This window comes from Diabrotica virgifera, chromosome 1 (genome assembly GCF_917563875.1).
Source record: "Diabrotica virgifera virgifera chromosome 1, PGI_DIABVI_V3a".
Classification (NCBI taxonomy): domain Eukaryota; kingdom Metazoa; phylum Arthropoda; class Insecta; order Coleoptera; family Chrysomelidae; genus Diabrotica; species Diabrotica virgifera.
In genome coordinates, this window is record NC_065443.1 from 154,668,215 (window position 1) to 154,693,957 (window position 25,743).

At 32.2% G+C, this 25,743-nt stretch overlaps 1 protein-coding gene across 1 annotated transcript in view; it reads left to right on the forward strand.

Moving 5' to 3' along the window:
- Positions 1 to 14,143: 14,143 nt before the first annotated feature.
- Positions 14,144 to 25,743, forward strand: part of LOC114334399 (acidic mammalian chitinase) — a 35,521-nt gene continuing 23,921 nt past the window's right edge. The window contains exons 1-3 of the mRNA XM_028284436.2: positions 14,144 to 14,318; positions 16,087 to 16,275; positions 20,480 to 20,715. Of these exons, the coding sequence (XP_028140237.2) occupies positions 14,261 to 14,318; positions 16,087 to 16,275; positions 20,480 to 20,715 (483 nt within the window). The 5' untranslated portion in view covers positions 14,144 to 14,260. The remainder of the gene's footprint in view (positions 14,319 to 16,086; positions 16,276 to 20,479; positions 20,716 to 25,743) is intronic.

The following is a 25,743-nucleotide window of genomic DNA, read 5'->3' on the forward strand; positions in this document are numbered from 1 at the left end:
TTCCATCCGTATTGACAGTTCATTGGAAGTTAGCCATTTCTAGTTCAAAATGAAGACCGACTTCTTTTTCTTCTCCTTTTTATTAGTCTACATACTCGTGCCGCCAGCACTTTGCGCAAAAACCATTTCAGACAGAGGGCGCTCAAAATCTCAAAGATGGACGATACTTGCGGGAAAACAATTAATTAATTAACAATTATTATTGATCTCGAAGCCGCAAAACGTTGAATATAAATTATTTACACGTGTGTTTTGCCAAAGTGACCATTAAGTTTTACCACTAAGACATCTTATGGGTTTAAGACGACTCAAAATTATGTTTCATCTGTAGGTATAGTTCGTAAGCTATAACTTTTCCCATGCGTCACGATTTATTTTCAAACAAATTAAGTCAAACCATAAAGTGAAACGAACGTCGATGTGTATATACAATTTGTATACTATATACTATATACTACACACATCGGCGTACGTTTCACTTTATGTTTTGACTTAATTTGTTTGAAAATGAATCGTGTAACGCATGGGAAAAGTTATAGCGGAAGAACTATAGCTATGCATTCATTAATATTTGATGCTAACTACTGATTTGTTTTTATCGTTTTTCATTAACTAAAAACTATCAATAATTCAAATTCAAATATTTATAAAATAAATATTTGAATGTAATAAATAATATAAATATCAACAAAATCATTTTCAAGTTAAATTGTGGCTTATTTTCCCATAGAAGACCAAATTACATAAATGCTAGGTACATATTTGCATCTGAGTTATTCATAGATTAATGTAAGGAGCTTTTAAAATGCTTTCATATTAAGCCATCAAATGTTTGGTCAAAATATTTATAAAGAAAAAGAAAAGTTTTATTAAACTAAAGTCGCCATTACCTTTTATCCTGCTCGATATACTTCTTCTTTAATTGCCGTCTCCTAATCAGAGGTTGGATATTATCATCCATCACTATCTTTACTCTATCTACCGCTGCTCTAAAGAGTTCTATGGAACTGCATTTAAATCAGTCCCTTAAATTCTTCAACCATGACACTCTCCTTCTTCCCATACTCGATATACCCAGTACACCAAAAAATATAGCGTCTGATAATCACACAGCGTTTTAAAAATTATTAATCCATATTACAATTTCTAATTTGGTACACTAAAATTTATTTTACATTAACAGATATCTATTTTTAATTAGGGGAGTGCATATAGATTTTCACTTCGAAAAAAATCAAACAAGATAGAACTTTTTGTAATTTGATTAAGAAATTTTTAATAAACAACATATCAAATAGTTCTACTCGAAAAGTGGGGCTTCATTTTTTATTAAACAAATGAATTGCGAAATTAGATGTTTTTAAAGTAACTTGGAAAATATAAACTTTAGAAAAAAACTGACTTGACCATTAAAAAATTCAGAAAATTTTACAAAAAAAACCTTATATAAAGATTTTTCTAAAATTAAATCTGAAGCTTCTATAATATTTTATTTATAATGCTAAAGTCACACTTCTCACAAACATTGGCGCACTGTAAACTAACGTTCGGAGAAGTGCACGGTTGAGTTATTTTAATCTAATTCTTTAACTAATGAATCAAATAAAATTTTACAAATTGGACATGAAAGAAGAATAATTAGGCTATCTTATGGTTATAATAAAAAGAAATAAAATGTATGGGCATAAGTACGGTGTGGGTGGAAAGTGAGACTTACATGAATTTTGTTTAAAAATTATTTAAAAATGTGTAAATAATACAATTTTTCTTATAAAACTCTCAATTTTGCACAACTTACCTTTCAAACACCTTACTAAACGATGTTTCGTTCAAAAAAAAAAAAAAAAAAAAAAAATAAGGCACTCGTGGGAGTGCCGACAGAAGTGAAAACTTCTTACGAAGCAAGCCCCTTCGAGTACACACTCTATCCCCCCTCCAACCATTATAACTTCGGTCGAACATATACGCAATTCAACCTATAGTATATAAATTACTAATATCTGACGTGATATACCTACTGTGAAGAGAAGTGATATACCTACATTATATACCCATCAGGTGCATCCTATACTATTTATATATACATACACATAATACATAAACGTACAGAATTTATTTCGGAGAAGCGATAACGGTCACGAATTCAATGCTTTTTCCCCATCTAGAAAGTGTACAAAATCGCTACAGAAGTTTTCACTTCAAAAATACTTTAAACTCTAATCACTTATAATGATTGGAGTAGGGACCGTGTGGCCCCTTATGCGCTTGCTTCGCAAGCTCGTTCGGGTACACACTCTATCCCTCCTCTAACCATTATAACTTCGTTTGAACTTATACATACGCAATTCAACCTATAGTATATAAATTAGGTACTAATATCTCTCCGTAGCGATGACGGTTGGGAATTTAATGCTTTTTCCCAATCCAAAAAGAAGTTCTATACCTAGATTATAAACGCGTTGCGTGCGTCCTATACTATTTATATTTACATACACCTAATATGTAGATACCACAAACGCGAAAATTTCAAACCAATAAGCCTGTTGCCACATCCGTACATAATGCTTACCAAAATAATTACTAACAGGCTATCAAATAAATTCGATAGTTACCAGCCTGTTGACATAGTACCACAGAACACCTACAGACAATAACGACACTTATCGAAAAGTTCAACGAATACAATGAACCACTTCGTTTGGTATTTGTGGATTACAATAAGGCATTCGATTCCATAAAACTCTGGGCCGTATTAGAAGGAATGAATAAACGCAAGGATTGATTCTAGATATAGAATACTCCTCAAATACATATACGACAATGCAACTATGCAAATAAATGTATCAGAAGGTCTAACAACAAGCAAAATAAGAACGGGGAGAGAAGTTAGACATAGGACAAAATCAAATAAAACAAAAGTGATGACAAATCAATATATCACAATCGACTTAGATGGAAGTGATATCGAAAGTGTCGAAAAGTATACCTAGGTCACACGATCAAACTAGGCAAACAGAATCAAACGGCAGAAATAACTAGAAGAATCCGAATGACTTGGGCAGCAGTAGCAAGACTCAGTGATGTGTTGAAGAACAAAAAGATACCAATAACTCTAAAGAAAAGGGTATTCAACAGTTGTATTATACCAATTATGACGTATAGAATGGAGAGGATGACACTTACAGAGGTATCAGCCAATATATTGAGAACGACACAGATCTCTGAGGGAACATATTTATACAAAATGAGGACGTGCGAAGCAGGGCGAAAGTGAAATATGTAATTGGAAGAATTAAAATGCAAAAGAAACGGACCTGGGTAGGACACGTGGCACGACAAAACATCGAAACGTGGACGAGAAACATTGTACATTTGAGACCACGCGAGCACAGTCGTAGTAGAGGAAGACCGCAAAAACGATGGCTAGACAACATCAAAGCAAAAATGGGGAGAAACTGGCACCAAATAGCACAAAACAGAGAAGAATAAAGAACTCATGGGGAGGCCTTTGTCCCGGAGTGGATGCAAACAGGCTGAAGAAGAAGATAATATATATACATACAAAATTTATTTCGTCTAAATGATGACGGTAGCGAAATTAATTCTTTATCCCCATACAAAAATAGGTGTTATACCGATTTATATACGCGTTGCGTGCCTTCTATACTATTTATATATACATACACATAATAGTATATGTATACGTACACAATTTTTTTCACCGAAGCGATGACGGTCGCAATGACGGTCGCGAATTCAATGCTTTTTTCCCATCTAAAAAGTGCACAACGTCCTTAAAGAAGTTTTCACTTCAATAATAATTCTATTATTATACGTACATTATAATAATATACGTACAAAATTTATTTCGTCGAAACGATGATGGTCGCGATGACAGTCGCGAAATCAATCCTTTCTCTCCATCCTAAAATATATTTTACATTTTTTTTAAATTTGTAGACTTCTACACAATTTATACATACAGACACATAATAAATATACGTACAAAATTTATTTCGCAGAAGAGATGACGGTCGCGATGACGGTCGCCAAATAAATCTTTTTTCCCCATCCAAAAATAGGTTTTACATTTATTTTTTTAAATACTTCTATATAATTTATATATACAATATACATACACATAATGTATATACATACAAAATTTATTTAGCCGAAGAGATGACGGTCGCGATGACGGTCGCGAAATAAATCCTTTTTACCCATCTCAAAATATGTTTTACATCTATTTTAAATTTAAATACCTCTACACAATTTATACATACAGACACATAATAAATATACGTACAAAATTTATTTCGCAGAAGAGATGACGGTCGCGATGACGGTCGCCAAATAAATCTTTTTTCCCCATCCAAAAATAGGTTTTACATTTATTTTTTTAAATACTTCTATAGAATTTATATATACATATACATAATGTATATACATACAAAATTTATTTAGCCGAAGAGATGACGGTCGCGATGACGGTCGCGAAATAAATCCTTTTTCCCCATCTCAAAATATGTTTTACATCTATTTTAAATTTAAATACCTCTATACAATTTATATATACATACACATAATGTATAGCATAAGCGATGACGGTCGCAATGACGGTCGCGATGACGGTCGCCAATTCAATGCTTTTTCCCCTATCCAAAACCTGCACAACGCCCCTAAAGAAGTTTTCACTTCAAAAATCTCAAAAATCTTTAATTCAAATGATATGACGTCTCAAAAAATGTAATTTTTGAATACTTCGTAGTTTTACAGAATTACCACCACTTTAAGACGGTATTACTCAAGTTTGAACAGATTTATTACAATTTTATAGATGCTTTTTTAAAAATTGGGACGTAATCTTTAAAATGCACTAAATTATTTTACTTTAGAAATGAAATAAACTATTTCTTTTTGAGAAAATTAAGAAAGATAACAAAAATGTAATACAAAAACCGAAAATTATCAGCTAAAAAATGTTTATACAAAGTGATCAAAACTTTTTTCTGTAAAACTTACCTAAAATACATTTCTTCATAAGCTTCAAAAATAATAAATGTTAAAAAACATTAGCTTTTATACAGTATGTCTGCGTAACTTGGAACCTATTAATAACTTTTTCATTATCAGTTTTATGAAAAAAAGTTATTCCTTATAAAATACTCTGCAACGTATATAATCTAAGATGCAACGATCAAATATCAAATTTTATTAATTTAATACGAGGTATGTCAAAAAATATGAATTTCACTCAAGAGTAAAGTACCTTTATATTTCACAATATCGAAAATTGTTATTAAGGATAGTTGTTTCTAATTAAAAAATATGTTTCAGTGTTCAATAACATCCTCTGAGATCGAAAAATCGGAGAAAGGCTGAAAGGATATGAGTGTGGTGAGATCTGAGTCGGTATACCTATAAGGAAGATTCAAGAAAAGGAGATGGAGGAGTAACTTAGACTTAGAAATGAAAACTATGTAGGATGAAGGGTAGAGCTATTAGAAGTTGATGGAAAAAGAGGTAGAGGAAATCCTAGGTTAAAATGGGAAAACTGTGTGGCATGAGACTCGAGAGAGAAAGGTTTGGGTGAAGAAGACACGATGGACAGAAATGAGTGGCGAAGAAGAGTAAGGAATAGCGACCCTTGAAATAAGAAAAACTAAGGAAGAAGATGAATATTATTATACTTCCCCTTCCATACAACGATAGATTATGGTTGGTAAGTAGTAAAATTTTTATGAAATTTTTTGAGGTTTGGTTTTACGACAATGCAGTAATACTTTGGGCTAATTAGCAAAATTCATGGAAAAGTTATTTACCAGCAATTTTATTGCTGGAATCGAATTATAAGATCCTATATATTAATAATATAGGTATGCAAAGTCCGCAGATAGTGTGCTACTTTTTTTATGAACAAAATGGCGCCGACAAATAGTATTTTTTTCAATTATTGCTCTATAACTCCGAAGATTTTAACTTTACAACAAAAACACTCAAATAAAAATTCACCGCAATTAAATTCTGCATAGAGATATGTTTTTCACGATTTGCTACGACGAAAATTTTCCTCGGAAAATGCGGGTTTTCCCAACAAAAACTCTAATTTTCAAATAAAGTTTTAGGTAAGTAATTATTAATTAATAATTAAATAACTTAGTGACATCAAAGCTTTCTTGGTATAAATTGTAATTCCAGAAGTCGGTGAAAATTAAACGAATATTTTAGCAACAATTCAATTGTTAATTAACAATTTACGATCGCAAAAATAACCAAAATAATCATGATACATTGATCAAACTTATAAATATTATAAAGATGAGATGCTTATTTAATATTTTATCGACAAAATATAAATTTTTCTTTTTTTTTTGCATAATCTTTAAATTTTGAAAAAAAATAGTTATAATACGCTGGTCTAATTAGTAAAGTGCAAAGAAAGGTTATTTACCAGCACTTTTATTGCTGGAATCGAATTATAAGATCCTATATATTATTAATATAGGTATGCAAAGTCCGCAGATAGTGTGCTACTTTTTTTATAAACAAAATGGCGCCGACAAATCGTATTTTTTTTTTAAATTATTGCTCTATAACTCCGAAGATTTTAACTTTACACCAAAAACACTCAAATAAAAATTCACCCCAATTTAATTCTACATAGAGGCATGTTTTTCCCGATTTGCTATGACCAAAATTTTCCTCGGAAAATGTGGGTTTTCCCAACAAAATCTCGAATTTTCAAATAAATTTTTTGGGCCAGTAAATTATTATCAATAATTAAATATCTTGCTGAAATAAAAGCTTTCTTGGTAGAGATCATAAATTCAGAAGCTGGTGAAAATGAAACGAATATTTTAGCAACAATTCAATTGTTAATTAACAATTTACAGTCGCAATAACAACCAAAATAATCATGAGACATTGATCAAACTTAGACAGATTATAAAGGTGTGATGCCTATTTAATATTTTGTCGACAAAATATAAATTTTTCATTTTTTTGCATAATCTTTAAATGTTAAAAAAACAGTTATAAACAAATTAACATTTCTCAGAAATTGTTTATTATATTCTAATTTTAAAAAATACTTAAAATGCGTATTTCAAAGGTCTTGAAAATGAATGCTTTAAAAAATTTTTCCCATCATTTGCAAAAAAGTTATGAAACACCAAAGTAAATATACGATTGCTCCGTTCTTTATAATTTGTTTTAATTGTTTCAAAGCTTAAAAGTGAGTCTGTGGTACAATCTAATTACTCACAAAGAATGTCAAAAATTAGTGCAATGGTTATATTTTAATCAAAGATTAAAAATTCTTTTTTTTGTAATTTTTAGCGCAAAAGTAGGCCTGATACAGAGCCGGAGCTAAAATGTTCACTCGAAGCGACTGACGCAGCATACAATATTTATTAAAAGTGTACGTCGCGCGGCCGGTCGTCGCTCCGAGTGAAAATTTTAGCTACAGTACTGTATTAGTCTACTTTCGTGCGTGTAAATTACAAAAAAATATATTTATAATCTTTAATTAAAATATAACCATTAAACTGATAATCGATATTTTTTGTAAATAATTAGCTTGTACTTTAAACTCAGTTCTACGCTTTGAAAGAATTAAAAAATATATAAACACCGTAGTCATCGTATGTTTACTTTGCTGTTTCATAACTTTTTTGTAAATGGTTGCAAACAAGTTTTAAAGATATTTTCAAGATATTTGAAATGAGCATTTTAGCTATTTTTTTAAATTATAATATAATAAAAACTTTCTGAGAAACGTTAATTTGTTTATAACTATTTTTTTATACATTTAAAGATTATGCAAAAAAATAAAAAATTTATATTTTGTCGACAAAATGTTAAATAGGCATCTCATCTTTATAAGATTTCAAAGTTTGATCAGTGTATCATAATTATTTTGGTTATTATTGCGACCGTAAATTATTAATTAACAGTTGAATTGTTGCTAAAATATTCGTTTAATTTTCACCAGCTTCTGGAACTATAATCTAAACCAAGAAGGCTTTTAAGTCACCAAATTATTTAATTATTGGTAGATAACTACTTATCTAAAACTTTATTTGAAAATTAAAGATTTTGTTGGGAAAACCCGCATTTTCCGAGAAAAATTTTCGTCGGAGCAGATCGGGAAAAACACGTCTCTATGCAGAATTTAATCACGTAATTTTTATTTGGGTGTTTTTGGTGTAAAGTTAAAATCTTCGGAGTTATAGAGCAATAATTTAAAAAAAACACGATTTTCGGGCGCCATTTTGTTTATAAAAAAAGTATCACGCTATCTGCGGACTTTGCATACCTATATTATTAATATATAAGATCTAATAATTCGATTCCAGCAATAAAATTGCTGGTACCTAAATAACTTTTCCCAAAAATGGCCTATTCTCCGATAATAATCAGCCCAGACTATAAATGGTGGATGTGTAATAAGTGCGATAAAAGTTTTAGGGATAAGTAAGCTTGTTGCCTCCTGCAGGATAATAGTTAATTAAAATAAAAGTATCTAACTATAAAATAGTTACATTAGGTAATATAAAATAGTAACTACATAAAAATAACTATAAAATATAGTAACCATCATATAGTACCAGGCAAATAAAATTCAAATAAAAAATTGCATAATCATTTATGCCAGTTATCTCGTATAGATAAATTTTTTTGACTTTCTCATCCTGTTTGTAAGAGATTAGCAGCTGTTCATTCCGTTATTTTAATTTCTCTAATAATTGGAAATAATTTTGTTTAATAAAATTTATTGTCACGATTTTGTAATCTTATCAACGAATTTTTAATTTCTTTTTATATTTTAAAATGTGCGTATCAGGTTTATTGAATTAAATTGATTAATTGACTTGTACAGCTACCTAAAATTTTTTCGGGTTCCTAGAAGTTTCATGGAATGTTTTTATGTAAAAAAACAAAAATCGATATTTTTAAAATTTAGAAAGTAAAAATCCCCTTAACAGTCGTCATATATTTTATTGCGCAAATACATACAGGGTGATTGATTAGTGTGATAAAGCTCAGTAGATCCGCTATAGTAATAGATAGCAATAAAAGTTAATAACAAAAATTGTAGCCAACTTTGAACTTCATATCACATGTTACACAGTGTTCGATAACATAGTGGCAGACCAAACATATATATTTTTAAATAGGACACCCTGTATTTTATTTTATATTCGAAATCCCCTTAACTTCTCCATCACAAAAATATAAAGGGTTGTTATGTTATACAGGGCATTTACAAAGTTATAACCAATTTTATATGAAAATCGTAACAAGTTCAACTCACTGTATAAATAAAAATAAGTACGACAGTAATTGATTATTGATGCCAATCTTTTTAAAATTTATTGCCAAAATTTAAAAAAAATGATTGATATTGCTAATATTCTTTATATCGAATACAGGGTGAGTCAAAACGCAAGTGCATTATTTTATCAGTAATTTTAAATGAAACACCATGGTGAATTATTGAGTTTATTTTTAACTAAAGTTGGTGAAACGTGTTCAAAAATGAAAATATTAGAAAATATGCGATAGGAAAAAAGTTAGATAGAGGAGTGGCACTCCCATAAAAAACCCTTATTTCTCGAGATACTGACCACGGTGTGGTGAATAACTAATTTTGGTCATACTTTATGTTTATGATGGTGCTGAAAACGAAAATGTGGTTTATTTTGAATTTTAAGTGGGGGAACATTGTAAAAATCACCTAAAAATAATAAAAAAAATGAAATCGCGTTTTTCTTAAAATTAAAAGTTGCACTATTTTTATTTTATAAAACATTTTGTTCTTTGTACTCTATGTTTTAACACAAACTTGATTAAAAGGCGAAATTTCAAATTTTGTTACTCAACTATTTAACTTTGTTATAAAACTTAGCAATTCAGGAATCTTCACCTTCTACTTAAAAAAATTAATAACTTTTATTATAATAAGAGTGAAAGACTAAAACAAGTTCCATTATCTTCAGAAAGGTGAGAAATATAGACTATAAAAATTTCAGAAAAAAAAACATTAAAATGAAACAGTTGAATCGAGTTAAACGAAAAAAAAAACCGTGATTTCATTTTTTTTAATTTTTCAGGTAAATTGGCGATTTTGACAATGTTTCCCCAAATAAAATTCAAAATAAAACTCATTTTCGTTTTCAGAACCATAAAAAAGATAAAGAATTACCAAAATTAGCCATTCACCACACCGTGGTCAGTATCTCGAGAAATAAGCGTTTTTTGGGAGAAGTGCCACACGTCTATAAAGTCACATAACTTTTTTCCTATTACATATTTTAACTTGAACTTGTCCAGAAAACTTCTTCACGACTTATATTTTAATACTATGTTGGTTAAAATTATAAACTAAAAAGTTTGTCACTCAACTTTTTTAAGTAAACATCAAACTAACGAAATCTGACGACAAAATGTTTAAAAATTAACAACACCTCTTTTATTCTTTTTAAACATTGGTACAAATTTCATTGTTATCTAAATACTTCAAAGATGATTCAGTAATATTTTCGAAAGGAAATATTTAGAGCGACCAAAGATACAGTGAGTTAAAGTTGAAAAATCATCAAAATTGATTTTTCGCATTATTGCTTAAAATTTGATTTTTGAACATGTTCCACCAATTATTCTAGATAAAAATAAACTTTATATTCGGATTCAGCGACCTCGAAAACATAAAGAACGATCAAAATTGCCATTCACCTATGATGGTCGCTTTTTCGATTTCTAAGCCTAAAATTAGGGGTGTGCGGCTCGCGGCTCGCCTACTATACTGCCATTTCAATGTATTCGCTGTTTTATTTTTCCATAATATGATTAGTGTAGGAAACAGAGGTTGAACCTTGCAAAATGGACACAAGTCCGGCTTTATTTTTTTTCTGTTATATCAAGGGGTGCTTATTATAAGTCTAACTTTTTCTGAAAAAACTTCGCCCCGAAACCCCCCTTTTCACCCCTTTAAAGGGGGTAATTTGTGGTTTTTGCGGAACGTGGCCCTTCCTGTACCTTTTACAAAATTTTTTTTATAGAAATATGAAGAGGACTATATTTTATACGATTTATTTCCCGACAGCATATGTCTATCATCCACCGTTTAGCGGGGGTGGCGCCCCAAAGTTGAAAAGTTTTTAAAAAAGATGTTATTAAAAAAATATATTTTTCCCTAACTGTAACGGAAATTAAGAAGAAATCCTACGGTAATTATTCACAAATAAGTGACTGATTTTTTGGTATAGGTTTCACTTAAGGGCAATTGCCCTATTTTTAATTACAGGGTGTTACATTTTAAAAAACCCCTTTTTATACCATCTGAACCGTTTATGCTAGAGTAAAAAGACTTTCAGCGATTACCCATGTACTGGTGCTATTTACAAATTTGTATATTGCACCCCCATTTTTTTCCCGGAACCACCCCAAAAAAAAAGAAGAATTAATAAATAAAGTGATTTTCTTGGAATCCTCCACACACAATGCCCTTTATTAATATGCTTCATATATCATTTTGTGCACGTTATTATTACCCATGCATGGACACCAAAAGCGATTTCCTAGTGCAACCCCTGTAGCAAAAAAAAAAAAATAATAAATAAAATGGGGGGTTGAATTTTTGGTTTTTTGCTTTTTGATCCATATGGGCATAGGCTTCATCAATAGTACTTTTCAAAAGTATATATGGTTATTGCAACATCCCTGCGGAAACCACCCCTATCCTTGAAAATATACTGCAGAAACTACCCCTATCCCTTAACGAGGATGCTTTTACGATTTTATCATTACCTATGCATTCTTTTTAAACAAAACTTATACAAGGTTAAAGACCACTATTTACTCTAAAAATTAGGTCCTATTCATTTTTTTCGTATAAGCAACCGTTACGGCACAGTGGCGCCGTAAACCTCATATATGCTTTGGCTGGCTCCAGTTTTTGTTTTTTTTTCGTCATCTGTTCGTTTTATTGATAAAGTACTTATGTAAAATAAAACAACACAGTGTAACCTACAAATTATGACCTATGCACATTTTACAATCTTTGCGCCCCAAAGCCACAGTGGTGGCCCAAAATCAATTTTTTGCATATTTTCGCCACCTACACGCATTTTATTGCATTAATGCTACCTTAATAGCAAAATATTTACCCTTAAGTGGTCGCTAAGCAGTGCCGGATCCAGGGAGGGGTGATGGGGGTGATCACCTCCCTCCCTCTCAAACCAAGTGATATTATATTCAAAGATTATAAAAATATTCATTTATTTTTAAAGAAATTTAGCCAATTGGCACCTCCCTCTTAACGATGCTGGATCCGCCACTGTCGCTAAAGCATACCACGTTATGCACCACTTAGTAATACGCAGCAACAATGACGTCTAATATAGTCTTAAAGTAGTGAGAAAGACTAAAACTAGATTCTGTGTATAAGAATGTGTGGTAGGAGGATACATGAGCGACGCTGCCTGTTTAACATCTGGATATAAAGTTATGACGTTTTAAATAAAAATGGCGTACTTTTTATGCTTTAGCGACAGTGGAGGATCCAGCATCGTTAAGAGGGGGTGCCAATTGGCTAAATTTCTATAAAAATAAATGAATATTTTTATAATCTTTGAATATAATATCACTTGGTTTGAGAGGGGGGAGGTGATCACCCCAATCACCCCTCCCTGGATCCACCACTGCTTAGCGACCACCTAAGGGTAAATATTGTGCTATTAAGGTAGCATTAATGCAATAAAATGCGTGTAGGTGGCGAAAATATGCAAAAATTAATTTTGGGCTACCACTGTGGCTTTGGGGCGCAAAGATTGTAAAATGTGTATAAGTCATAATTTGTAGGTTACACTGTGTTGTTTTATTTTACATAAGTACGTTATCAATAAAACGAACAGATGACGAAGAAAAAAACAAAAACTGGAGTCCGCCAAAGCATATATGAGGTTTACGGCGCCACTGTGCCGTAACGGTTGCTTATACGAAAAAAATGAATAGGACCTAATTTTTAGAGTAAATAGTGGTCTTTAACCTTGCATAAGTTTTGTTTAAAAATAATGCGTAGGTAATGAGAAAATCGTAAAAACATGCTCGCCAAGGGATGGGGGTCGTTTCTGCAGTATATTTTCAAGGATAGGGGTGGTTTCCGCAGGGATGTTGCAGTAACCATATATATTTTTGAAAAGCACTATTGATGAAGCATATGCCCATATGGATCAAAAAGCAAAAAACAAAAAAAAAATTTCAATCCCCCATTTTATTTATTTTTTTTGGCTGCAGGGGTTGCACTAGGAAATCGCTTTTGGTGTCCATGCATGGGTAATAATAACGTTCACAAAATGATATATGAAGCATATTAATAAAGGGCATTGTGTGTGAAGGATTACAAGAAAATTACTTTAATTCTTCTTTTTTTTGGGTGGTTCCAGGAAAAAAGTGGGGGTGCATTATACAAATTTGTAAATAGCACCAGTACATGGGTAATCGCTGAAAGTCTTTTTACTCTAGCATAAACGGTTCAGATGGTATAAAAAGGGGTTTTTTAAAATGTAACACCCTGTAATTAAAAAAAGGGCAATTACCCTTAAGTAAAACCTATACCAAAAAATCAATTAATTATTTGTGAATAATTACCGCAGGATTTCTTCTTAATTTCCGTTACAGTTAGGGAAAAATATATTTTTTTAAAAATATCTTGTTTAAAAACTTGTCAACTTTGGGGCACCACCCCCGCTAAACGGTGGATGATAGACAGATGCTATCTGGAAATAAATCATAGAAAATATAGTCCTCTTCATATTTCTATAAAAGAAATTTTTTGTAAAAGGTACAGAAAGGGCTACGTTCCGCAAAAACCACAAATTACCCCCTTTAAAGGGGTGAAAAGGGGGGTTCCTGGGCGACATTTTTTCAGAAAAAGTTAGTCTTATAATAAGCACCCCTTGATATACCAGAAAAAAAATAAATCCGGACTTGTGTCCATTTTGCAAGGTTCAACCTTTGTTTCCGACACTAGATGGTAAACAAAAGTGTTTCAGGTACAGGATGTTTTTGTCAAATAAAGTATTTTCTACTTTCATCATTACATTTAGGTATTTCTAGATGAGACAGTTTTTCTGTGAAAATGAACTTATCTTTACGAACTAATTTATCTCATCTGATTGATCAATGTATTTAATATATTTATATATATAGCTACAAAATTATTGTTATTTGTGTTTAAACTAAACAAGTTATCATAATGAAGATACTTATAGTGCTTTGTTTAGTAGCAATCTTTTGCACTGCTACTACCTTGGGTAAGTCAATTATAAGAAAGAAATTTTTTATTATTCCATTAAATCTACAATTTATTATTTTCATCCTATATATATTATATCGGTTTTATAGCGTTCTACGCCTTTCCGTTCCGAATCGCCACTCCTTTCTATTGTGACAGTCTTCTTCTCCTAAGTTTCTTTCCGACATCGCCTTGGAGATGCCCTTTATCCGTGTGGTTGCTAGTCTTCCTCGTTTTTATTTTTCTGTGGGGATCCATTCTTACAATTTTTGGGGATATTCCTTTCCTTCATTCGTCTTACCTGTCCGTACCATACTAGCTGTTGTCTTTCGCTGTCATCTATGATTGTTCTTTCTATTTCCATTTGTTGTCTAATGTCGTCGTTTCTTATGTGTTCTAGTCTAGATCTTCTTGCTGACCTTCTCCAAAAATCCATCTCAGTGGCTAGTAATTTATCTTTGTACTTGTTGGTTAATTACCAGACTTCAGCTCTGGTTAACACTGATTTTAATATTGTGTAGTAAATTCGTTTTTTATTTTCTGTCCTTATATATTTTTTTGCCATTATACCGAATTCAGGGCTCCTATCACCTGTTTTCCCTTTACTATCCTTTCCTTAATATTTTCTTCGTTTCGTCCTGTACTAGTTAGTTTTATTCTCAGATTTATGTATTCACTGCAGCTTGTAATTTTCTCCCGTTCCAGGTTCAGGTTCTCCGTTTCTTCCCTTCATACGCATAGATATTGTGTTTTTTTTGGTATTTACCTCCAGACCCCATTTTATACATTCCTCTATTAGTTTCCTTTCCATATATTCAAGATCTTCCTTGTCTTGTGCAATTACAATTTGGTTCATCTGCATAGTGCAGCGTGTAGAGTATCGTATCTCCTATCGATAGTCCCATTCCATTGCACTTCTTCTTCCATTGACTTAATATATATTGAATAATACTGGCCATATACAACATCCTTGCCTTAGGCCTTTAGTGGCCAGGAAACCTTTTGATATTTTAAGTTTTCATCCTCCACAAGTACAATTTTTAGCAACTTCATCATCATCTTAATCATCATAATTTACCTTTGATTCTCTATGTAGGATCATAGATTTTTTAGATGATTTTTTTTATATGGCATGATTGTAAAATCAATCAATTCCAGTTTAAGTCTCGATTAATCCTTGTTTTAGTTTTTTTCTATATAATTGCGGTATATATTTTCAAAGGCGATGCGGCTAGGGGATACTCTTCTTCGAATCCATATTATTTATCTTTGCCCTCTCCTTGCCTTCGTTCTCCAAAATCTGTCGCTGGGTCTGAACCGGTACCGGAATTTTCGGTGCATCTGGGGAGAGAAATCACCACATTCTTTATAGATTTAGTCCAGGGTACATCGAAACAAGACACGTATTGTACCTGTTTCACAATACATCAGGAACTGTCGTTTTGGTCTCTTCGAGAAATCAGCCGCTGCAGATCAAACCATCACAAAAGACAATTCAAAAATTTAAACAACAAACTGCAAAAACACACTGCTAACTTTAGTCTCAAAGGAGAGAGTCTGGAAACACCCTGTATAATTATTTTCGGACAAATTAAAATATACCTTCAATCAGTATTTCTTGTTGTTTTCTCATTTCCTTGTATATCATTTTCTAATGATGATGTTTTAAATTCTTCTTTTCATGTAGCTGTTATATTCAAGCATTACAATTTGTACTGTAAGAGCGTTAAACAAAAGTACACACATAAAAAACCAAGTTTTTATTTATACGAAATTTTTTTTTGTAGGTTCAGGAAAGAACATCGTATGTTATTTTGCCAGCTGGACAGTTTATAGACCGGGAGATGGATCTTTCGATGTGCGTAACATAGACCCATCGCTATGTACTCACATCAATTTTGCTTTCATTGGCCTTAACGAAGATGCCTCCATTAAAATTTTAGATCCATGGGAGTCAAATGATCCCTCAGGTTACGGTAAGTACAAATTATTTAAAAAATATATAAGGATAACTTATCATGAAACAAACAAAATAATATAAAAAAAAAGAAAATATATAAATAATACAAATAAATGAGAATACTGTATATTATCGTTGATTAAAATATTGATATGGGCGTATTGGTACGGGCGTACCCGTAATGAGTACTAGCGGGTTTAAAATTAATTTACCCGTTGGATTAAATTATAAACCCGCTAGTACTCATTACGGGTACGCCTATGACCGTTTCAGTAAATAACTAGCCTTGGCTAAATTTACTATCATAACGGTACTGGAAAATTCGTTGTCGGTATGACAAACGCAAGTAACTGAGTCTATTATTATAATCGGGACCATTTTTTTATTGCAGCTTTGCCAAAACACAATGTTTTGGAAATAAACCCAAAGTCCCTTATTTTATATGGTTCTCGCTATTGTTATCTGTTTCGTATAGAAACCTCCCAAGGAGTTCACTACTAACATTCCGTTAGGTATGTCACTTTATTCAAGGCGGCAAGGGCATTACCAGGTTTTATGGTTACTTTCCGTTTCAGTGACATTTCAAAGGAATCACTTTCCCTTCTGAAAACAACGGTTAGGTCTTTTGACTTCATTTTGTCGGTATCTGTATGATGTACCGTTAATTTACCTAAAAACGCAAGTAGGTCGGTTCCTTTTTGGAGATTCATTTTTTGAGTAGGAAAATATCTCCACTTTTTTAGAAGGAAAGCATCGCAAAGATTGCGAAGAGAAAAATAGGACTTGGCGGCTGAATAGCTGGGAGTACAGACGTGTGTCTTTAGAGTACCGTATATCTTATCTACCATCTACCTTACCTACAATATATTTTATCTGAGTGATATTCACTCTCTTATTGTATCTGTAATTGGACCCTCCAATACCTCAATCAACGATATTATTCACTAAAGAAAAAAAAACGTAAGAAAATTCACTTTTTCTATGGATGCTATACAATGTGCAACTTCTCTCACTACTTACGTACATTCAAAACGAACAATTTCTCAGGGTGTGAGAAAAGTCGGCCATTGCAGTGAGAAATATTTTTTCTCACGGGTTCCATACGTAGAATCGCGGTTTCCATGGTAACATGCACAATACAAACACAAATATATTTGTCAAATAAAATGTGTCAAATCAAAACTTACGAGGAATTACCTTTCAAAACTGTTCAAATATATCTGGTAACTATAATTTTAAATAAATAAAAGTATATAAATATTAAGAATATTAAATACCTACATATGTATATAATATGTATTTTATTTCAATTTTGGCATATAATCTACATAATAGCATCTAAATTATTTAAACGCATCCATAGAAAAAGTACAGTGTACAACACGTGAGAAAACCACATATTTCTCCCTCGCTTGATTTGCGGCACTCGCCTCGTACCTCGGCTCGTGCCAACAAACTTCTGCGCTCGTGAGAAATATGTCTTTTTTCTCTTGTTGTACAATATACTATTTTCTATGGATGCTAAACAATGTGCAACTTCTCTCACTACTTACATACATTCAAAACCAACAATTTCTCAGGCAGTGAGAAAAGTCGGCCATTGCAGTGAGAAATATTTTTTCTCACGGGTTCATCGCCGCGCCGGTTTACATACATATGATCGCCATTTCCATGGTAACATGCACAATACAAACACAATTATTTTTGTCAAACAAAATGTGTTGACACTTGTCAAAACTTATCAAAAAATACCTTTTATAAGAATTTTCAACTGTGAATTATAATTAGTGTGACCAACACCAATTCAGTTGAATCCGGGACAAGGCTGAAAAACAATACATGAAATCCGGGACTTTTCAATGAAAATAGGGCCATTTTTTTTCAGAAGAAGATAATTAAAATACAGAAACGCAAAAAGTTTACCGTTTTAGTTTTCGTAGAAACTATAATCATCAACATCATCATCATCAATGGCGGTACAACTATTCGCGAGTCTTTGCCGCGTTTACTATTACCTTCCATGTTTGTCAATCCTGTGCCAATAATTCTCATTGTCTCACTCCCATTTTCTGCAGATCTTCTTTGACTGCATATTTTCACATTTTTCTAGGCCGTCCTACAGACCTTCTTCCATCTGGCCTTCCCCAGAACACATTGTTTATAAGACGATTGTCGTTACTGCGGATCACATGCCCTGCCCATCTGAGTTTATTGGCCTTTATATAGTTGACTAGATTTTCCTTTCCGAATAGAGACTCTAACTCTAACTTATTATTGTATCTGAGGCTCCATTTGTTTGCCTCTGCAAGGGCCATATACCATTCGAAGTATTTTACGTTCCCACACCAGCAATTTTTGTATCTCGTGAAAGAAGTTTTGACTTCATTAGATGTTGCATTGCAAAGAAAGATCTGTTTCCTGCCATTATTCGTGTTTCAACTTCTCGTTCTATTTTGTTGTTATTTGTGATTGTTGCTTCTAGATAATGAAATTCTTTAACCACTTCGAAAGTTATGATAAGTAAAGTTTTGCCTTAATCGCCTTCTTTCTTGTTTCGAAACTACCGTGTTGTAGAACTATAATGCCACGAAATAAAATACATGCGTTTTGGATGTGGTATTAGTATTACAATTACACTCTAGAAATTGTCGACTTTTTTTCGTCCCACCAATTCAATTTGATATGAATTCTTAGAAGAATAACGTATTCAAAATTTCAAATAGAATTTTACCAAAAAATTGAAAATTTGGATGGCCCGGAAGCCTTGTCCGGGACGCCGGGACACGACTTCGTAATTCGGGCCTTGTCCCGGATTTTTCGGGCTAGTTGGTCACACTAATTATAATGTTGAATAAATACAGTATATGAATATTAAGAATATTAAATACCTATGTGTATATATGTATTTTATTTCAATTTAGGCATATAATATACCTAAAAGCACCCAAATTATTTAATTTTGAAGTTTTAACTCTTGACAAAAACGCATCCATAGAAAAAGTACAGTGTACAACAAGAGAGAAAATGACATATTTCTCTATCGCTTCGTGCCTCGGCTCGTGCCAACAAACTTCTGCGCTCGTGAGAAATATGTATTTTTTCTCTCTTGTTGTACAATATACTATATTTGTTCAAGAAACGGATATATTAATACTCCTCCAATGTTACTCTTTCATTCCTAATACATATTTGCGTCTTGCGTGCCTATTATTGTTTTTAAATATTGTTCTGAAGCTATTTTCTTGTGGGATCTTATGCAATTTACTATTTTAGTTGGAAATTACCCACAATTTTAGTTTTACATTCACTTTATTTGACGTTTCGATTTCCACTTCGGAAATCGCTATCAAAACACGAAACATTAATGATATTGTTAATATATTTATCGTTTATTTTTATGTCAATTTCGGTGTTGTTTTAGTGTTTCTTTGAATATGCATTCAAAGTATAAGTTGAAGATCAAGAGAGCTATGACACAGCCTTGTTGGACATCTCTGTGTCGGTTTATGTTAGTAAAGCGTCGACAACTTGTCTGTAATGGAAGCTTTTAGTAGTATGGTTGGAATATTTTGGGGATGCTTATTGGTTCCAATATAGGTTTTAAATTATGTGGAGGTCTTGTCTATCTAGCTTCATTTTCTGCAGTTTATTCAACCATTTTTCATGGTAGAATTATCAAAAGCCTGTTTTATTCAGGTCTTCATTCAGCTACTTTTTCTTTATTAGCTTTATTTCGAAGTATTTCAATATTGTACTTTTTGGCTTGCTTCGTCGTATTGTTCTTACAACTGTTTGTACATCTAAACAATATCATCAAATCTATAAAAAATGAGAGCCTCATTAACAATTCTTTCTTTAAATCCGCATAAAGCACTTTTTAAAATGTAAAATGCCAGTAAAAAATTGTAACAACACTAATAAAAAAATCGTGTGACAAGGTGACAAGCGATACATTGGAAAAAAATATATATAGATAGAGAGAAATAAAATTGATTTCATTTTTGCGCCTAAAAACCCTAAAATATTGGGAAGCTTGATTACTATCATTTTGAAGTACTTACATATAATTATTATGTAGTTTCTTACAACTAATCAGCCGCACATTTGAAATAAATGTAAGGGGGTAAGGGGAAATAAAAGTAAAAAGAAAATAATTTTAGGATATTTAATAAAATAGATAGATTTTAGATTTAATAATATTTACTAATTACTTTTTACAGGTGGCTTTAAAAATCTGGTAGCTCTAAAAAAATCAAATCCAGATCTTAAAATATCTGTAAGTATGGGTGGTTGGAATGAAGGGTCAGAGATATATTCAAAAGTTGCTTCAGATGCAATGAAGAGAAAACTCTTTGCCAACCATGTTTTACGATTTATAAAAGAGTGGGACTTTGATGGATTTGATCTAGATTGGGAATATCCTGGATTGAGAGGAGGAGATTCAACCATCGACAAGGTAAGATCTATTTGATTAGCTTAGATAATAAATTTTAAATAAATTCTCCCTAATATAATGTATTTTAAGTGCTTAGGAGCAAAATTTCGGATGCCTATGCCTTTTAAATGCTTTAATTTTTTTCGAATCCGAAGAAAACTAATAAATATTTTTTAAAAATTTAAACGCACAACGAAAAATTACATTATTACTGAGAGCAGAAAGTCTGTTAAAATAAACAAAAAGTTTCTTTTGAATTAGATATTTGAAATTAAAAATCACACCACATTTTCTCTCCTTTTTCACCCCTGTAACTTATTCAAATAAACATAGAAGTTTTCAGGGACTTTCGGCCCTCGGTAATAATGTAGTCATTCATTCTGCGTTTAAATTTTTCAAAAATATTTATTAGTTTTCCCAGGATTTGAAAAATGAATAAATTTAAAAAGCATTGGCCCGATATTTTACGCTTACCCTCTTAAATATTATTATTCTTTATACTTGTCGTTTGCCATTGACCTTGTTTATGGCATTTTAAAGTTTTTTACAATATTGTTCAAAATTGTCAATTATTGACTAGAAAATAAACAATACTTTATTGTTCTATATACTTCATTTGTTAGACAGTTCGCTTAACTTCTCTCCTATTTTCATTTTTTTTCGAAATTAAAATGGTAATATTATTATCTATCTATATTTTGTTCCCATTATTTTTAAATTCATTAATAAATTTTAACACATAGTCATTATAGTTATTAAGGTACCAAGGGTATTCTAAGGATAATAACGCTTGAGGTCAATGGTGTATAGACCGAGGGCTTTCGGCCCGAGGTATATACTCGTACGTTGACCGAAAGCAGGCCCGGCCCTAGGGATTTTGCCGCCCTGGGCATGATTTGCGAGAGTCGCCCCACCCCCGTTGGTAGACCCATTAATCACCACCTTCCTTCAGCGATCGCCAATTTAAACCACGATTGTATTTTTATTGTTGTGTGCTTTGTGCTAAATTATTTAGTACCCCATTTTCCAATTTATTTCAACGATACACGCTTAAAAACACGCTTTAAGTAAGTAGCACTCTTCTTGCCTCGGCACGGGAAAGGTCTTTTAATAATTCTCCAAGATCCAAGGACTCAGCTATTTCGTGTTCAATAGGAATTGTCGCTAGAGCACTCAAACGTTCATGGGACATAGTTGATCTTAAGTAATTTTTTATTAGCTTTAGCTTTGAAAAGCTTCTCTCCCCAGAGGCCACTGTCACTGGTAGGGTTAATAAAATCCTCAAAGCAACACTAATGTTGGTTGCGAAATTAAGTTCATACTCTCTAATCATTTTTAATGTCTCTAGAGGTGTACTCTTGTGCTTCACATTCTCTAAAAAGAGTGAGTGCATCTTTTAGATCAGCATAATTTAGACCTTGACTCATCAAAAGTTGAAGCATCACATAGCTTAAAACATTTATCTGATAAATCACTAGCAGTCAGCAGTCATATCCTTAATTTGGTTTATGTCGTAAAAAAACTCAAAAATTTTCCCATAGCTCTTAATTTGCTGAAATTTATCACTTAATGCATTAACAGTTGTGTATATATTAATTTTTAAATAGAAGTCATCCTTATATCGTGTCTCTGGATCTAGGTCCATATTTTCATATTTAGTCTCATAGCCAAATTGTCTTTTCACTTTCCTCTTTCTTGCTATTACTGTGCCTCCGATTTTCGAGTTCTCAATTTCTAAATTTGATGCTAGGCTCTTTTGCGTCCGTCAAATAGCCCTGGAATTTTAAATCACTTCTGAGAGACTTAAAAAGGGATTTCCGTTTTTTCTAATAAATTGACAGATTGATACATTCCCAATATCAATACTCTGCAGTGATTTGCTGACTACGCTGATGTGAAGTAAAATGTCATGTCATATTACCACAGAGCAAAGAACAGTAAAATCACGGATTTGATTTACTAAACAGTTTGCCTCAAGAGCAACCATTTTATCGTTGTTTTTATTGACAGTGATTTCTACAAGAGCATCGTAGATTTCTTCAATAGGGCTTTTCATTCACAGTCATTTGTTTCGAGGTTCTGTCAAATGTCGTATAATCCGTGTATATTAATATTATACACAGATTATACAACATATGACAGAAGCTCGAAACAAATGACAATCGACGAAAAGCCCTATTTGGTATTGTCCTTTTCATGAGCATTTTTCAGTGCGTAACAAATAATAGGAAAAAGGGTAATTCCGTGATAATACACATTTATGACATTTATTCTAACATGACATTTTAGTTAAATCTGACAGTTGTCACATTTTATTTTCAATTTGGAATAAAAACAAATCAAATGTGTTTCTTGCATTTATAAAATGGTATTTTTTTTATTTTTATAGTCTTATAAATTATACAGATTAGATTTGTAATATTATTATCTAATTAAAACAAAATTATAATTTTTATTATGGCGCCATCTATCGACAACTCGAATAACTAGAATAAATTTTGTAAATGTCTGTAATCACGGACGTGCCTTTTTTTCTGTCACATACAATTTAATGCGTTAGAAAGAAATCGAAAAACTGTGACGCACTGAAAGATGATCATGAGAAAAAGAATATCTGATCGGAGTAATTGCATCAATTCTACTTTCCATCTAGTTTCGGACAAAGGTTTTAATGTTATGCTAGAAATATGATTTTTCAGTATAGCCCAGCGATGAATAGATGCTGAGAAAAAGTTGTAAATTTTTGTCACTAAGGAAACGAAAGAAACTGCAAACTGTGAGGCTTTAGCAGCATCGTTCACGACTAAGTTGACTGAATGGCTAGAACGTGGGACAACAAATGCTCTTGGATTCATTTTCAAAATTCTGTTTTGAACTCCCAAGTTCTTTCCTCTCATGTTTGCCCCAATATCATACCCTTGTCCTCTCATATCTTCCAAAGGCATTCCCAGTTCATTATGTTTTTGCAAAATAACTTATGTATATGTAAGTCCTAAGCCAGTGGTTTCCAGTACAGGCACAAATCCAAGGTCGGATCCCACTATTCTAATGCGATGAAGAAGAAGGCAGTGTTGCCGATTTCCCGTCAAATGAACCTTGCAATAATTATTGTTTCACTGATTTAATTCTCATTTTTACAGTTGCATTTTGCCGCTCTTGTTCATATAGTTCTGTCGCCAGTGGGGGTACAACGGCCTCCTTAATTCAGATGGACTTACCCGAGTTTTTTTTATGGATTTTGACCCGTAGAACACGAATTTTTTTGGTAACAGTCGATCCGAATGTCTATAAGATTGTTATAAACAAAGAACTTGAGGAATCACATAACAGCGATTTTTTGCAAAACAAAACATTTTTTTGTATTTTTTGGGTCATTCTAAGCAAAAAATGTTTTTACAAGTTTTTTCGTAGGATGCATAGTTTTCGACATAACCGCGGTTGAACTTTCAAAAAATCGAAAAATTGCAATTTTTGAACCCGAATAACTCTTGATTGAAAAATAAAATAGCAATTCTGCTTACCACATTTGAAAGTTCAAGTCAAATTCTATCGGTTTTGATTACTTTCATTGCTAAAAATTAATTTTTTCATTGTTAAACAAAGCTATAAACACATAATGATTGAATGATATTTCAATGCATTTCTCATTTGAAATCGAACGAGTAAGCGCGCATACAGACAATTCTACGTAGATTACGCACATTAAAACGCATGCATTGGGTACGGGAAACACTATGTGTTTATGGCTTTGTTTAACAAATAAAAACTTAATTTTTAGCAATGCACATAATCAAAACCGATAGAATTTGACTTAAACTTTCAAACGCAGTAAGCAGAATTGCTATTTTATTTTTTAATCAAAAGTTATTCGGGTTCAAAAATTGCACTTTTTCGATTTTTTGACAGTTCAACCGCGTTTATCTCGAAAACTATGCATTATACGAAAAAACTTGTAAGACAATTTTTTGCTGAGAATCACCCAAAAAATACAAAAAATGTTTTGTTTTGCGAAAAATCGCTGTTATGTAATTCCTCAAGTTCTTTGTTTATAACAATCTTATCGACATCCAGATCAACTGTTACCCAAAAAATTCGTGTTCTACGGGTCAAAATACATAAAAAAACTTGGGTAAGTCCATCTGAATTAAGGAGGCCGTTGTACCCCCCCTGGCGACAGGACTAATAATATTGATTTTTTATATAGTATTAAAAACATAATTTATTATTTCTTCAATTTCACAAATAGGCTGTCTTCTAAAATTTGCCGCCCCTAAATTTTTCCGCCCTGTGCGCCCGCCCAGTTCGCCCACCCCTGGGGCCGGGCCTGACCGAAAGCGTTATTATTATAATACCCGTGGTGCCTTCAACGTTTAATGTCCGACTAAATTATTCTTTATATGCAAAAAATTTGAATGAATTTTGAATGAATTAGTTTTCAAATAAGTAGATACATTTACCAGAAATAGTCGTAAACGTAATTGTGGTAACCATAGTTTTACAGAGTTTTATTTGTCAACTTGACAGTATTTAACTCGTTATTTAAATTTAATAGGCCCTAGGGCGTTATTTTTCAATAACACCCCCTTGGGCGTTATATCGTATTTATAGCATAGTATAGTTGATCCAAAAGATGGCATAACCCAGACATCCAAAGTGAAAGTTATCCTTCAACACCAAATTGTTCTATATGGTCCACACGATATCCAGAAAAAAGTCACACCATTTTGAGCGTCGGGTTTGGGGGGAAGAGGGGGGAGAAATCGGTAAATTCGTAGTTTTTTAAGTTTTTCGCCAATATTTCTAAAACTATGTGGTTTAGCATGAACAACCCTCTATACAAAATTGTTCTACATTAAATTTGAAACAAAAAAAGGCCCTATGCATAATCTTTCTAAAATGAATGGTTCCAAAGTTACGGAGGTAGTATAGTATAACTGGTCCAAAAAAAGGCCTAACCCAAACATCCAAAGTAAAAGTTTTCCTCCAACACCAAATGTTCTATATGGTCCACATATTTTTCAGTAAAAAGTTACACCATTTTGAGCGTCC